This window comes from Zosterops lateralis (genome assembly GCF_965231275.1).
Source record: "Zosterops lateralis genome assembly, chromosome: 1".
Lineage (NCBI taxonomy): Eukaryota > Metazoa > Chordata > Aves > Passeriformes > Zosteropidae > Zosterops > Zosterops lateralis.
Genome location: NC_139762.1, coordinates 411755 through 428031, shown reverse-complemented (window position 1 = coordinate 428031; position 16277 = coordinate 411755). Strand labels below are relative to the sequence as shown.

General features: G+C 58.6%; 1 protein-coding gene across 3 annotated transcripts in view; it reads left to right on the top strand.

Moving 5' to 3' along the window:
- Positions 1-16277, top strand: part of AGAP3 (ArfGAP with GTPase domain, ankyrin repeat and PH domain 3) — a gene marked incomplete at both ends in the record, with an annotated part of 118125 nt that overhangs the window by 18912 nt on the left and 82936 nt on the right. Inside the window, one exon of one of the 3 annotated variants that reach the window (XM_083878824.1) lies at positions 14977-15778. The exons of the other annotated variants lie outside the window; for them this stretch is intronic. Coding sequence (XP_083734950.1) covers positions 14977-15778 — 802 coding nt within the window. Of the gene's footprint in view, positions 1-14976; positions 15779-16277 lie in introns of those variants that run through there. 3 annotated transcript variants of the gene reach the window in all.

The window sequence follows — 16277 nt, the reverse complement described above, 5'->3', positions numbered from 1 at the left end:
AAGCCCTGCCTTGGCCCAGGGATCCTGGCAGAACCTCCTCAGGTGCATGGAGCGATGGTATTGCTCGTTCTGTGTCGACTGAGTGGGTTGTCCTCTATGGAAACTGTGGGATCCAGAAGTGGGGGGGTTGGCTAATACGGTGTCAGGGATGGAGGTGACATCACCTGAGTCTGCTCCCCCAGGCTTCTCGTCATCGTCATCGGTCTCAGCCTGAAGTAGGAGTGATAAGTAGGTTGGGTGACTTGGGCACTAGAAGTGCTGATTTCTCTCCGTGCAGAGAGGGGGAGAGCCGAGGGTGCTGGATCAGATCCGGAACTGGAAACCACAGATGGCTGGAGTTCAGCTTGAGAGGAGGAGGAGGGAGGGTTGTGATGGGACCCACTTTAATTTTGGCACCCTCCTGCACAGCGTGGTGGTGCTGAGGGGACAGGGGGCTGGTGGGGCTCAGCAGGGCCTCTCCCTGCAGAGCTGCCCAGGGAAACTGGGCTCTGCAGAGCCAATCCATTCTTGGGGGGCTGGGGAACTGGGGCGTGCAGCCCTCCTCTCCCAGCTCCCCAGGCTCTCTTATCTGGCTGAGTGGCCTTGGTATTTCTCCTGCTTCCCTGTCTCAGGTGATGCCTGAGAGGGAAATCCTGCAGTCACAGAACCCAGAACCTTAAAGCTCATCTAGTCCCAGCCCCTGCCATGAGCAGGGACACCTTCCACTAAACTTTCACCAAGCCTCATCCAACCTGGCCTTGAACACTTCCAGGGGTGGGGTTGCCACAGCTTTTTTGGAAAATGTTTTCACAGAGTTGTTGAGAATAACCCCAGGATCTCATCTGAGAAATGCTGTGACTGGAGATGCAGGAAAACATTTGCTGGGCCCCAAGCAGAGCTCGCTGTGGCTTGGCAGATCAAAGTCTGGAGTGCTGGGCTCCAGCCTGGAGCTGGGAGATTGATCAGCTCTTCAATCCCTCACTCAAAGCTGGAAAAATGCACAGCTTTGGCCGAACTGCCGTGTTTTTTCCCCCAGCCCGCTTTTGGGAAGTGTCTGAATTGCTTTTGCTGAAACTTCTATAAATACCATCCCGATGCAGTGAGCGAGCATGGAAAATGTCAGTGGGAATGTGGGTTTGGCAGGCCTGGTGGGGCTCTCTGCTGTGGGGACGGTGTGACAGCCCCAAGCACGGCGCTGCCGGTGGCTCGGGGTGTGCACATGGGGACAGGGGGGCACGGGGCCCCTCTTTGTGCTCTGCCAAAGGGGCTCCAGGGGCTCCTCTGCCCCCTGCCCTGCATGGGCTGGGCTGTGCCTTTGCTGCTCCCGGGAAGCCATTCCCGAGCCCAAAGCTGTCTCGTGTTTCTGTAGCCTCGTGTGGAGCTTTTGTCCTTGGATTTGGCTGATCGTCCTCTGAGTGCGTGTTCGCCGAGCGCCGCCGCAGCCCTGATCAGACATTTCGCAGTGATGCTTTATGTGAAAAGATCTCCTGCTTTGGACCTGCTTAATTGGATGTGATGTCCCCAAGTTCCTGCTTCGGAAGAAACAGTGAACAAATTGTTCCCTGGTGGCCTCTTCCTTTCTTCTCCCGGCATGGAAAACTTCATTCCCCCTCTGCCCTCTTCCTTTCCAGGCTCCCTGTACAGTACCTGTTCTGTCTTGTCACTCATCTCCTGCTCCTCTTAGTGTCTGGTGAGGACTGTGGGGCAGGACGAGAGTGTTGGGATGTTCCCTCTCTTGCTCTTCATTCTTTACCTAGTAAAGGTTGGCACCCTCTTTGCTCTTTGATGGCTGCTGAGCAGTGAACTGGTGTTCACAGAATCATGGAATGGTTTGGGGTTTGGAGGGATCTTAAAGCCCATCCAATTCCACCCCCCTTCCCCTATCCCAGGTTGCTCCAAGCCCTGTCCAACCTGGCCTTGAACACTTTGAGGAACGGGGTAGCCACAGCTTCTCTGGGAAATGTTTTCATACAGTTGTTCAGAATAACCCCAGGATTTCATCCAAGTGGTGAGAACTTGCAGCTTATTTTTGCAGATGTAAAATCAGAATTTTGTTTGTTTGTGATGATTCCACTTCTCGTCGGTCACCTGCTGTTCTGGCAGCTGGACATTTGGGATTTTAAGGTCCTTTTGCCACTCTTTCTCTTTGTTTCTGCCACCTTGAATAATGCTTTGAGCTGCTGGGGTTTCCTTGCTTTGTGTTCTGCCTGTGAGAGCTGTGTGACCTGGCTGGCTGGCAGGCAGAACTCCCCTGGAGCCCCAGCCTTCGCCTGAGCAGCTCTGGATCTGTCCCTTCTCCCAGTCTCTCCCCATCCAGCTGCCCATTCCCTGTGTGTCTGCAGCCAGGGCAGGTTCCCTGTTTGCCAACCTTGCAGCAGCACAGCATGGCAGAGCTTTGCAGCCACCTCCTCTCGGAGCAGAGTTCTCCCAGGGAGGGATGCTGTGGCCCTGGGGTGCACACTGTGGCCCTGGGGTGCGCACTGTGGCCCTGGGGTGCACACTGTGGTCCTGGGGAACACAATGTGGTCCCTGGGGTGCACACTGTGGTCCTTGGGGTGCACAGCATGGTCCTGGGGTGCACACTGTGGCCCTGGGGTGCACACTGTGGTCCTGGGGTGCACACCGTGGTTCTGGGGTGCACACAGCGGTCCTGGGGTGCACACTGTGGTCCCTGGGGTGCACACTGTGGTCCCTGGGGTGCACACCGTGGTTGTGGGGTGCACACTGTGGTCCTTGGGGTGCACACTGTGGTCCTGGGGAGCATGCCATGGTCCTGGGGTGCACACCGTGGTCCTGGGGTACATGCCATAGTCCTGGGGTGCACACTGTGGTCCTTGGGGTGCACACTGTGGTCCTGGGGTGCACACCATGGTCCTGGGGAGCAGGCCATGCTCCCTGGTAGTCTTCCTACTTGTTGGAGTCCAGGACATCCCCTTGGATGACCCAGGACCCGGGAAAGGGAATTTGAGCCCTGGGCAGGGGGTGTGGGGCTAGTCCAGGGAGTTTGGAGACCTTGGCACAGCCCAGGAAGACACCGGATTTGATTTTATCCCATGGGAGAAACTTCCGACACAAAGAGAGGAATTGCAAATCACCAGGAAGTGAAATTAGTAGTTTAGCACTGTAGAAGATGCAAAATTCAGTAGTTTTAGGGTTCTTAGAATAGGGGTAAATGGGGGACAAAATGGGGGAATTTGGGTGATACCTCGTGTCCCTCTCCTTCTCCCCCGTCTTCCATCTCCTGGGGTGATGATGGCACAGGGCAGTGACAGTGGGTTGGGTCAGAGCAGAAATGACCCTTTTAGTGTGAGCCCTGGGCATTGGTGTGAAATTGTAAATACCCCACCCGTGGTTATCTGTATAAATAACAGATATTTTATTATTATTATTATTTATTATTATTTACTCCCCCCATCGGGGGCCGTCCCCTCATGTCCCAGCCACTGTCCAGACCTCGGCTGGGAGCAGAGAAAATTCTGACATATCAAATAATAAACATCAAGAGAAACCTGAAAACAGAACCTTGAGGACTCTGCTTTTTTATACCAACACGACTCGGGGCTTTTAGAGGGCCAAGGACTTTAAACAACCTGAATCTGGGGTGAGAAAACCAACCCAAGACTACTGTAGTGGCTGCACTTGCTCCCTGGTAGCCCTTCCTCTGGCCTTGGTGTCTCAGTGCTGTTCATTCCCAGCTTCTCCCCTGCACAGCACAGAACCAGCTGCATCTCAAGAGCCTGGTGGAGGTGTGAACCCCCCAGCCTTGCCCGGGACGTGCTGCAGGCAATGCACAGGTGCCCCAGTTGTGCCGTGGATTTTGAGGTGAGCAGCAGCAGGCAGTGAATGCTGGAGTTACTGGGATTGGTGTCATGGTGTTACCAGTGGTACCGGTCTGGTGCCAGCCCTGGGCATTCCCAACAGTGTTTTGTCTCCACCAAGGTCATCTCTTGGGAGCCATCTCAGCCCTTTCCTTGTTACTGGATTGCCTGTGGATGGAGAAGGATGTTCCCTGTCCCTCACAGCCCCCATAAAGCCCCACAAATCTGGAGCAGCGATGCTGTTCCTGGGCAAAGTGTTTGGGTGATACTCACCTGTTACCATTTGGTTTTGGAGGTTGGTGTCACTAAAGCAAAAAAAAAAAAAAAAAAAAACAATAAAATGACACGTCGCAGGGCTTGGGAGAGAGAACACAAATTTCAAATGCAGTAATTCCAAAGAATGTCATGTTTGTGCCCAAATCAGATAAAGCCCCGTTAATGAGGGAGGCTGTGCCAGCAGCCAGCCTGGCACACGGGGCGAGTGGTGCAGGACTGGCACAGAATGGATCCCAAACAGGGCAAGAGTTGGTGTTATGGGACACAGACCAAGAGTGGAAGTGAGCAAAAGAGGTGGGACATGAGTGTCCATTGGCATCCAGCTGGTCAGTGCCTGTGGGGAGTTGTGAGGTTTATTGGGAACAGGGGGGTTTTTAGCTGTGGTGTTTTATCTGTACTGTCTGAAACGTGGGGTGTGGGGAGCTGTGCAGTGTAAGCATCTGTTGTAATTCTCTAGGGAAATGGTTTCTCCCTCCTGACCCCCTGGAGTCCCTGACCACTTAGAGTGACCCTTCCTTCCTTCTCTGACCCCACTGCCTGTGGTCCAGCTGTCTCTCCTCTGAGCTGGGAGGCCATAAATTGTCTCCCCTTCCTTTGCTCGCTCTCTTTCCCCCCTGGAAACTCGAAGAATAAACACCTGGGACGAAGGTCCTGGGGAAAGGGCCTCTCCTGAGATACCTCACCTCGTCCTTGATATAATTCTCTCCAAATCCTCCTAATAACTGAGCTAGCTGAGCCCCCGAGAGGAGGCCAGGAGAGGGAATATATCAAGCATCTCCATCCCTGCTTGGAGAGGTGGAATCCTTTCTCTGGAATGGTTGTTCAGTCCTGAGCAGCAGCTTCCAAAGCCAGGTGTTTTCAGATTCCCACCTTCGGGCAGCTGGCACCCGGAGCTGGCTGCAGAGCTGGCTGTGAGAAGATGAGCAAGGTTGGAGTGGGCTGATGCTGTGCCAGCCTTCAGCAGGATTCGTGGATGACTCAGGTATTTAGGATACAGTTAGGTTGATACTGATCCTTGAGAGAGCAGCGGAGTGCCTGACATAATCCGAATTATTGGAGAATTAAAGGAGGGAAGTGGGTGCTCAGTGACGTGGTTTGATGGGATCTACTTTCCATGACATTGAGAACAGCTCCCGAGCAGTGGGATTAGTGAAGGGTGTTAGTGATTGGATAATACCTTGAAGCTTCTTCGTGATATTTGGGTTAGTCCAGAGTGACCTGAGGAAGAAACTGGAAGAGTTAACAGTCAACATGAAATGTGTGGAGTAAGAACTGGGGCTCTCAGTGTGTAGCTGTGAACACAAACTGGGCTGGGGCAGGTTTGGGGGCATTCCTGGGGATCCATCCTCTCCTGTGAGTGTTTAGTGTCTGTATTGAGTCCTGGAAAAATCCTCCAGAATGGTTCTCCCTGCCAAATCCAAGGTGGTGTGAGGCACTCAAAGCCACCCCCTTGTGCCCCGACCACAGGGGAAGTTGGTTTTGCTGCCAGGGGATTTTTGGTCTCCCTTGTTGCTCTCTGTGGTCACGTCAGGCAGGGGCCCCACTGTGACTCGGGCAGCCGGGACCCCTCGGGCCCTGCTGGGACCCCTCAGACCCCACTGGGACCCCTCAGACCCCACTATGACCCCTTGGACACCACTGGGACCCCTCGGGCCCTGCTGGGACCCCTCAGACCCCACTGGGACCCCTCAGACCCCACTGGGACCCCTCGGACCCCACTGGGACCCCTTGGACCGCACTGGGACCCCTCAGACCCCAATGGGACCCCTCGGACCCCACTGGGACCCCTCAGACCCCACTGGGACCCCTCAGACCCTGCTGGGACCCCTCGGACCCCACTGGGACCCCTCAGACCCCACTGGGACCCCTTGGACCCTGCTGGGACCCCTCAGACCCCACTGGGACCCCTCAGACCCCACTGGGACCCCTTGGACCCTGCTGGGACCCCTCGGACCCCGCTGGGACCCCTCAGACCCCACTGGGACCCCTCAGACCCTGCTGGGACCCCTCGGACCCCACTGGGACCCCTCGGACCCCACTGGGACCCCTCGGACCCTGCTGGGACTTGGCCTTGGTGGGGAGACACGAGGTGAGGGCTGCTGAGGCTGAGGCTGACGCAGGGACTGGTCCCTCCTGGGGCCCTGGGGTGGGATGTGGCACCCATTCCCATTTGGGAGGATGAGCCTGTGCAGGCTGAGGTGTCTGTGGCTGCAGCAGGGAGGCCTTGGGGCACGGTGGGAACAGAGAACCAGGTGCAAGACCTGCACCTTCCGTCCCACCTTCCGGCTGCGGCTTGTGGCTTTCAGTTTCTGGGCTTTTCTGCTCTCTGTGGTTGGTGGTTGGGCTCTGTGCAGAGGCCTCAGGGAGGAAACCAAACCACCAAAAGCCTGATTTAGACAGAGGGAGGCTCTTTGGGCGACTGGGGTCTGTAGAGGTGAGCACTGATGGAGGTGGCTGGCGTGGGGAGGCTGATTCCAGCAGGGGCTGCTCCAGGAGTCAGAGCTGGGACCCTCGTGCCACAGTGAGAGCAGGGCAGGAGACATCAAACCCTTGGCCAGCCTGGAGCAGGGTCTTGGGCTCAGCATCCCTCAGGGTGGAGCTGCTTTCAGTTCTCTCCAGGACCTGGGGCAGCACCTGAGGTGTGTGTGGGTTCATTGAAATGGATAGTTTTACCTACAGTGTTTGTTGTGGAGGTGAGTTCTGCCTGCCAGGTGACATCTGCTTCTTTACCTTCCCAAGGGTGATATTTCCTTCTCTAAGTACATTGCTTGTGAGCATCGAAGTTCCACATGGGGTCTGGGGCCTGTTCGCCGTGAGGGAGCTGGAGAAGTATTGCCATAATACTGAGCCTTCTGATGATTGTTTACATACTTTCCTTCAAAGTCTCTCAAAACAATCTCTATTGTTTTCATTCCTCTCGGCGATGGACTTATGTATTGACCACTGGGGTCAGAGAGGTGTTCCTCTCAATGACCAATCCTTGACCAAATCTCAAATACTCTATAAACCCTAAATCATAATAAACCTTCCTTCTTTTCCCTGCTTCTACCTGAGGGGTAAGTGTGGTTGTTTTCATGTCCATAATTGCGACAGAGAAGGTTGTTGGGGGCTGGAGCACTGCAGTCCCCTGCTCCAGGTGGGACACAGAGGAATTACTAACACTGTTCTCACAACTGGCTCTTGTTGTTTGCAGCAAAACAATCTCAGCCCGTGTGTGCAGATGCTGTTAGTCACCGCGCTCACCTCAGAGGATGACGAGGTGGGAGCAGCAGTAACACGGCGTTTGTTGGGGTGCTCAGGCCCACGTGAGCATCCTGTGTTGTTGTCAGCCTCAGTAGCTTTTCAGCTCGTGTTTTGAAAATAATTTCCTTTGCCTGCTCTGTTGTTCCTGACCAGGTGCCTTTGGGAACAGGGGCGGAAGGACGGGATCTTTTCATGGCTTTAATTGTTTTGCATGTTTTCCCAGGGAGGGAGGAGTGGTCTTGGTGAGCTTTGGAAGCACTGTTGGGACCTTCCCTTTGGGATTCTGGGCTGCTCCCCTTTCTGTGGGGCTTGATGACTCTCCAGTCCTACTTTTACTAGGGTTGGCTCTGTCTGAAATCCTTGTGTTGTTGGTGTCTGCGATGCCACGTGTGCAGAGCCAGAAGGGTGTGAGGGCAGGGGGTTTCTCCAGTCAGCACAGGCCTGGCTTGGAGGCCCAGGCTCCACCTGCTGCTGGGGTGGGTGGGAGCTTTGCTTGTGGGCACAGAAATGTCCTGTGTCCCTGGGCATAGAAATGTCACCACAGTGAAGTTGTTGCTGAAGGGGCTCCATGGCCCAGCTGAAGGACAGCTCTGTGACCATCCTTTGCAGGCTGGAAAGGATCTCTGCGGGGTCTCTGTCTTTCTGTCAAGGCTGGAGGGATTTTCTAGCCTCCTCCATCTCCTGCCATGTTCTCCTCCTGACCTCCATGTGGATTTTCTTGTCGTCTTGAGTCTCATTGCTGCACCGTTCACTTCTCAGTTTCACCCCGTTGTGATTTTTCATGCCATTTCTTCTTTCATTTGCTGCTTTTGGGATAAACTGGAGGATTTTCACTGTTTAAGTGCTGGTTATGGGAGAGATTTTAAAATGAGGCTTCGGGACCTAAGGAGGCCTTCTTTAGTCCTCTAACCAAATTTTCACCTGTTTTTTTTGTCTTTGGATTTTAAAATCCCAAGGAGATTTCACAATGTCTGGCCTAATCACGCTGATGCTGCTCATACCTGCATCACCAGTGAGTGCAAAGCTTGGGAACTGGGAACATCCTGGTGCCTGGAGACAGCCCTGTTCCCTGGGAACCTCTCTGTGCCTGAACACAGCCTGATGCAGGGCTGGCAGCAGGGCAGGGCTGCTCATGCCCTGCAGTGCAGGTACCAGACTACCTGCTGATTTACTCAGGACACTGGTATGTGCACACAGAAGTGCCCCGAGGTAGCTTAAGGAGCAGGAGTGATTGCTGCTGCCTTGATCTGGTATTCCACCCTGTAGGTAACATCCCAAAGCGTTCTCTTCCAGGGCTGCCCTGAGGCACCAGGGGCTGGACTGGCTTAGGAGGCATCATCCCTGCATCTGTCATCCTTACATCCCTACATCCCTGCATTCCCTGCATGTGGCTGCAGGATCTGCAGCATGGCCACCTCCACAGGGTCCGTGGCAGGATGCTCTCTTGGAAAGGCTGGCAGCAATTTGGTGCTCAGCTTCTCTCCTCGGTGGACCAGAGTGTGGCCGTGCCCTTTTTGGGTGACACGGGCCTGACCTCACGTGTGTGGGAGGGAGGAGTTTGCTTCAGTTCTGCATCCCGGGGTGGAGAGGAGAAGGTGGCAATTTCCTCATCAGCAGCTCGAGGTTTGTGGCAGGACCTGAGCTGGGGGTGTGCAGCGTGGGAGGAGGGAGGGAGCTGATGCTGGAGTCGGGCTCTCCTCTGACTGTTACTTACTTCCCAGCTGGTGTTAACTCTCTGCTGGTTTGGCCTGTTCCTCCTCTCCATGGAAACTGTGGGGAACAACCTGCTTTGAGGCACCTCTCTCGGCAAGAGGCCTTGGGAAGTCAGTCAGCCTGTCCAGTGTCAAACAGGAGGGCTCTGTGCTGTGAAATGGGCACGGGCACAGGGGCAGGGCAGGGCATGAGGGTCCAGCTGGCAGTGAGGGTCTGTGCAGAGCTCAGACCTGGAGCAGTGTCTCATCTGTCTGTCCCGAGACCCTGGGGATGTTTGGGGGCTGTGGGGTGGGTGTTTGTCAGTGCAGAGCAGGAGGACATTGTCTCTTGGGCCCAGGGTGGTTCGAGTGACCAGAAGGACTTATTGGGGTGCTTGGGGTGACCAGAAAAGGTTACCAGAGTGGAGCTGTGTGCTCTGCAGTGGTGGATGCTGAGCCCGTGGCAGGACTCAGCACAAACGTGTCTCTCTGCTCAGGGTCAGGGGACGCCTCTGTCTCCTCCCTCCTCCTGTTTGGGCTGAGGATGTCTGGCTCTGTGCTGGCCCCGTGGGGACAGCAGGCAGGGCTGGTCCCCGCCGCCCCCGAGTGACGGTGCTGCTGACGTGGGGCTGTGACGTGGGGCTGCGGGGGCTGCACCCCACGGCCGGGCCACCCAGCCTGCGCCCCCAGACGCTCCGGTTCGGCAGAGCCTCATCAGTATTCCTGCTGCGTGGCCGAGCCGGCTGGAGCTGCTTTGCAGAGCCCGGGAGCTCCGGCGTGGTCCTGACACAGCGCTCGGGGTCCTCCTGCAGCTGCAGGGGGGGCTTGGCTGCCTTCCCTGGCGCTGCACTGAGCCCTCCTGCTGCACTGCTCCAGCTGGGCAGCCTGTGCCGGGGCCCTGGGTACCCCCCAGCCTGGCACAGGTGCAGTGTTGTCACCTGTCCTGCACCCTGTCCTCATTTTGTCCCTGGCAGTGGTGCTTAGCTTGGTCCACTGCCCCAGTCCCACGGTCTGTGTGGGGCACTCACAGCCCTGGGAGCACGTAGGGGCTGGAGCTGGGTCTGCTGCTGGTGTCTGCCCTCTGTGCAGGCACTGGGAACTGCTGGGGCCATCAGTGCTGGGAACCTCGTCCCTCCCCAGCTGCCGAGGCAGTGCCGGTCCCTCATCCATGCTGGATGTGTGGGGCTGCAGGGGGGGCCCAGGCTCAGGCCCCTCTGCAGAGTGACAGTGCCTTTGAACCCGGGAGGGATGGGGAGTGCAGGTGTCCCATCCTCCCATATGGGCATCTCCCTGGCAACAAAACTGCCCTATCTGCAGATCTCTGAAGCAGCAATACTATTTGTGTCTGGGGGAACACAGGGATACCAGTGCCAGTGGGTCTGGGGGACCGGTGATACCAGTGTCACGGGCTCTGGGGAGCACAGTGGAGCGTTTGACCATGGTTTAGATTCCTTTTCATGGCTCCACCCTGAATGTCACACCACGGCCAACCAGCACTGGAATATTCCCTGGCTCTCGGACTCTTCCCATGCAGCTGTTGTTAAGCCTCTCATGGATTATATTAATTTCAAGCAGATGTTCCTGGCCATAATGTTTGTACCATGCACGTGACTCAAAGAAGGGCTGATAAGGGACCAACTTGCTTCTGTCCCCAGGCACCTGCTCTGGGTCAGACTGCCAAAACTTCCAAGCTCTTGGAGCTGCCTCTGCAGCCCTGCACAGCCCTGGGGACTCCAGCCAAGCTGCTGCCCACCTTGTGAGCAGGTGAGCTGTCACCTGTCATCTGCATTAGACATAGACACAGCTCCAGTCCAACCCAGTGTGGTTATGGTGTGAACTGCCAGAAAAGAGACACATTAAAGGCGTGTGGTGAGTTTCAGCGATGGCTCTCCTCAAACCCTGGTGTTTTCTGGTCTCGTTCTCAGAACAGTTCCTCCTCCAGTGGGGGGCTAAAGCAGCTGGACCTCATGTGTTGCCGAGACTGGTGGGGTTTGAACCCTGGGGTAGAGATTCCCACCCTGTGTGCAAGGTGCCCTGCAGCCCTCAAGCCCAGGGCTTGAATCTAAGGCTCCATTTTAGCCCATTTTAGATGGTTTTTTTTTGAGTAACATCAAGGGGATCATGTGAATATACATATCAATGCACACAGCATGTGGAAACCTTTGCCACAAAACTGTCTAATTAGGTAAGAACAGTGTTATGCTGTTACTGTGCTATAGACCAGAATCTTACTGGGATGCAGCAGGACAGGTGTTGTACCTGTATTTCTTCTTAGGCCACTAGAGGTTCCAACTGAGTGTTGTGCCCAGGTTCTGACTCTGTTTAAGAAAGCTGGAGACAAACTGCAGAGAATTGGGAATGCTTGAAAAACACAAATAGCTTTAAAAATATGATCCTTGGTAGGACAGGGAAGGGATGTTGTCAGCTAGGGGGAACTCTCCATGTTTTTCAGTAGGTTTAATCTAAATTTGGATGGAGTCACAGGAGGAGGAAGAGCTGGAGCAGGAAGGAGGTCACAGGCTGGAAGGGGCTTGAAGAGGTCAGAGTGCTGGGGGGTCTTGAGGAGGTCACAGAGATGGGTCAGACAGACCCTGTTGGGGCAGCCCAGCACGTCCAGTCCTCCTCAGCGGGCAGCACAAGGTGCATTATCTCTCCAGCAGTCAGTCTGTGATTCAGCGACACCTCACAGCCAGAACCTGCCAGAATATTTTAAAAAGCTGAGACTCATGTGGAACGGGAACCATCTGGTGCTGTTGGAGTATGTGCTAAACACAGGCTTTGGAAAGAGATGGATATAGATGGTCCCATCTCCCTGCAGGAAGAACTTTCCATCCCTGGGAGCACAGAGCTGTGCCAGGCATGGTGGAAAGGAGCTCGTGAGGCTCCCGACCTGGTTCCCTGCCCAGAGCCAGGTACCTGTGCCTGAGGTACCCCTGAGAGGTCGGCTCTGACAGCCTGCTCCCTGCAGCCAGGCCTGCCTGGCATTCAGTCCTTTGGAAGACGTTCCCTCGTAATTGCTTCCTGCAGAATTCCCCATTCTGGCTGCAGTGTGGCTGCTCGGGGTGCCGGGGTGGCAGATGCCGCGCGCGCGGGTCGGATCCAGTCTGGCAGTCGGCGCGTTCTGTGACCTTGGCACAGATGGCAGAGCTGCAGCTCGGGAGGGTTGGCAGGCGCCGTCTGCTCAGTCCCAGGCACAGGTGCCCGTTGTCTTGGGAGGGAGGGGAGTGGGATGTGTCCATTGCCTGCCCACCGGCCATGGCCATGGCTACAGCTCTGGGGTTTGGCACCAGGCACCAGGGAGGGAACTGCTGGTGTAGGGCTGGTGCTGACAGCTGCAAACACCTGAGGGAAGAGCACGATGTGAAACCCCAGGAGAGGCTCTGGGTGGGACCTCTGCTCCTGCATGCTGTGATGGGGTCTGTGGTACTGACAGGGATGGGAGGGGAGGTGGATGGGGAGGCCTGTGGGCTCAGGAGAGGAGGGAGAAGGGAGAAGGGAGAAGGGAGAAGGGAAAAGGGGAAAGGGAGAAAGGAGAAGGGAGAAGGGAGAAGGGAGAAGGGAGAAGGGAGAAGGGAAAAGGGAAAAGGGAAAAGGGAGAAGGGAGAAGGGAGAAGGGAGAAGGGAGAAGGGAAAAGGGAAAAGGGAAAAGGGAAAAGGGAAAAGGGAAAAGGGAAAAGGGAAAAGGGAGAAGGGAGAAGGGAGAAGGGAGAAGGGAGAAGGGAGAAGGGAGAAGGGAGAAGGGAAAAAGGAGAAGGGAGAAGGGAGAAGGGAGAAGGGAGAAGGGAAAAAGGAGAAGGGAGAAGGGAGAAGGGAGAAGGGAGGGACTTGGCCAAACCACTGGCTGTGCAGTAGGGAGGGGAAGAGCTCTAGGTGGGGTTTGGCTATATCCGAGGCTTGGGTGCATCCAGGAAACCGGAGAGGTAGGATGAGGCCTGGTGTGGAGGATGAGGGCTCAGAGAGAAGGCACAGTCCAAGAAGGTGATGGGAGTTTGGAAGAGTCAAGGCAGTGGAATCCTGTGTAAGGAGGGGGAAGGGGAGATGTTTGATGTTATAGTGTTCCCTGGAGAGGCCTGGAGAAGCAGGAGAAGACCTGGGCTGGCTCAGCAGACAGGGTAAGGTAAAAATAGTTTAAGGGGGAGTCAGGCATCTTTTTTTTTTCCTCCCCAGAGGGAACACAGATCATACTTGCAATGTGAAGGAGCAAAACCAGGGAGAGGGAAAAGGTGTGGAGGAAAAAGGAGGAGGAGGAGGAGGAAGAGGAGAAGGAGGAGGAACGCCCTGGGGTGATGCTGGAGATGGGGACTGCAGGCAGCAATGGGGGGAGCTGGGGAAGAGCTGGAGGAGGTACCACAGTCAGGACTCCTCCAATGGCCGAGGAGGGTCAGTGCTTAGTGATTGTGAGTTTGCTCAAAGGAAATTACTGCCCTGGAACTGGACAGGAGTGAAGCTCTGGTCACACTTAACCTGGAGCCCTCTGCTTCGGGCTGGGTGGGCTCTGGAAGTCGGTTCCTTTGGGGGGGTCTGTGCTGCAGGGTGTGGGTGCTCCGGGGGGTCTGTGCTGCAGGGTGTGGGTGCTCCGGGGGGTCTGTGCTGCAGGGTGTGGGTGCTCCGGGGGGTCTGTGCTCCAGGGTGTGGGTGCTCCGGGGGGTCTGTGCTGCAGGGTGTGGGTGCTCCGGGGGGTCTGTGCTCCAGGGTGTGGGTGCTCCGGGTTGCCCGGGCCCTTGGGGTCCTTACTGATGGTTTTCACCTGTCCCTGAGCACGGGGCGGCTGTTGGGCATCGCACAGGCTGCTGGGGGGGTCCCTTCCCCAGCACAGCTTTGGGAAAGGTGAGAAGGCAGATGGTACCTGGATTTGGTGCAGGGCCGGTGTCGCTGCCGGTGTCTCTGCCGGTGTCACTGCTGGAATCGCAGTGTCACTGCCAGTGTCACTGCTATGTCACTGTGTCACTGCCGGTGTCACTGCCAGTGTCACTCTGATGTCCCTGCCGGTGTCACTCCGGTGTCACTGTGTCACTCCCGGTGTCACTCCTGGTGTCACTGCCGGTGTCACTCTGGTGTCATTCCCGGTGTCACGGGCAGCAGCGGCAGCGGTGGCGCAGCGCCCCCTGGCGGACACGGCCGGCCCCGCACCGCACCGGGGCCCCCATTGCCGGTCGGTACCTGCAGGTCCGGGCTGGTTCTGATCCCGGTGAACGCCTCGCCGGTCGGTACCTGACAGGTCCGGGGCTGGTTCTGGTCCCGGTGGGGTCCGGGCTGGTTCTGGTCCCGGTGAACGCCCCAGCGGGGTCCAGGCGGGTTCCAGTCCCGGTGTTCAGCGCCGCCCCGTTGGGCTCCGGTCCGGTTCTGCTCCCGGTGAACGCCCCGGCGGAGCGAGCGCACCGAGCACTAACAGACACCGGCGCTGCTCCGCCCCGGGCCCGCAGCCCCGAGCGCTCCGGGCCGGCTCTGCCGCCGCCGCTCTCCGCTCCCCGGGCTCGGAGCCGTCGGTGCCCGCGGCGGGCGGGGCGGCCCCGGCCCCCGTCCCATCCCCATCCCCATCCCCGGGGCGGGCCGGTCCAGCCCCGAGCCCGGCCCGGCCCATCCCGGCCCAGCCCATCCCGGCCCGGCCCATCCCCAGCCCAGCCCCGAGCCCGGCCCGGCCCATCCCGGCCCAGCCCCGAGCCCGGCCCGGCCCGGCCCAGCCCCGAGCCCGGCCCAGCCCATCCCGGCCCAGCCCCGAGCCCGGCCCATCCCCAGCCCAGCCCCGAGCCCGGCCCAGCCCGGCCCATCCCCAGCCCAGCCCCGAGCCCGGCCCAGCCCAGCCCGGCCCGGCCCATCCCATCCCGGCCCAGCCCAGCCCATCCCCAGCCCCGAGCCCGGCCCGGCCATGCGGGCGCGTCGCGGGAGCCCCGCGGGGGCGGCGGAGGAGGGGAGCGGCGGGCCGGGGGCCGTGGGGCAGCCCCGGCGCTGACCATGTCCGAGCGCTGACCATGTCCGAGGGCTGGCGCTGGGCCGGGCCGAGCCGGGCAGCCCCGCGGCCGAGCCCCCGCCGCGCCGTCAGCGTCTGCGAGTCGCTGGACCTGCAGGGCGTCCCCGCCGTCCAGGCCGCGCTGGGCGCCGCGCAGCAGCAGCGGAGGCGGCCCAAGAGTTTCTGCGCGGCGGGGAACAACAACAACAACGGGCTGCCCGCGGCGCTGCTGCCGCCGCCGCCCCCCGCCCGCGCCCGCGGAGGCCTCCTGGAGCTGCTCCGGCTGCGCTCGCCCCGCCGGCAGAGCCCCGAGGGGGAGGACGAGGGTCCCGAGGAGCGCCCGCGCCCCTCCAGCATCACCTTCCTGCCCGGCGCCCGCCCCGCGCATCCCGCCGACAGCCCCGGCTTCCTCCGGGGGGGATCCCTCTGGGGCAGCCGCCGCTGGAACCTCTTCGGGGGCTCCAGCCCCAGGAAAAACTTCAGTTCCCTGCGGAAAAGTTTCAGTTTCCGCCTGCGCAGGGGACACGAGCTGCGGCGTTCGGAATCCGGGGGGCTCCTGCGCCCCCCGCGCCTCCGCACCAAGAGCGAGGGCGATGCCAGCTCCCTGCACACCTGCCCCAGCAAGCGGGACCTGCTGTACCCCGAGCTCAGCAGGGCCGGGGGGCGGCTGCACCCCGACCCCGCGCAGACGGGGGGGCTCTGGAAGCTCCTCACCAGCCGATTCCGGAGGAGAGAGCGCGGCAGCACCGGCAGCGTGTGCCCCAGGGATCCCCACGGCGGCGTGGAGCCTGTTCTCATGGGTGGGGGTCCTCTAAGGGCTCTGGGTGAGTAAGGACAGGGGCAGAGAGCCCCCCCTGTGCCGGCAGGGCCTGCAGGGGTGGGTGGCTGTGGCCTGTCCCAGCTGAGGTTGTGAGCTGTGCACTGGCAGCTGGTTCTGTCCCAGTGCTCTGCGGGGTTTGCACTGGGCTGCAGTGAGGTTGTGTGAGCGTTCACAGGGTCGTGTCACACTCCTGGTGTCACACTGCCATCCTCAGTGGTGCCGGAGCAGTGCTGTGGCTGCTTGTGGGGATGTGCTCCGGGGTCTGATTCCATTGCTGGCCACACACCTGGGAGTCCAGTGCATGTGTCACCTGTCCTGCGTGCCCTGGTGTGTCCCATCGAGGGTGGCTGGGCTGACCCTTCCTGCCCTTGCCCCACAGCATGGACAGAATGGGGGCAGGAGGGCTGTTGGGGGGCTCCCAGGAAAGTGGGGCTGTTTGGGAGGTTGCCAGAGCAGAAGTGTGGAGCAGCAGAGGGGGTTGGGGAGCCCAGGAATGTGCCTGC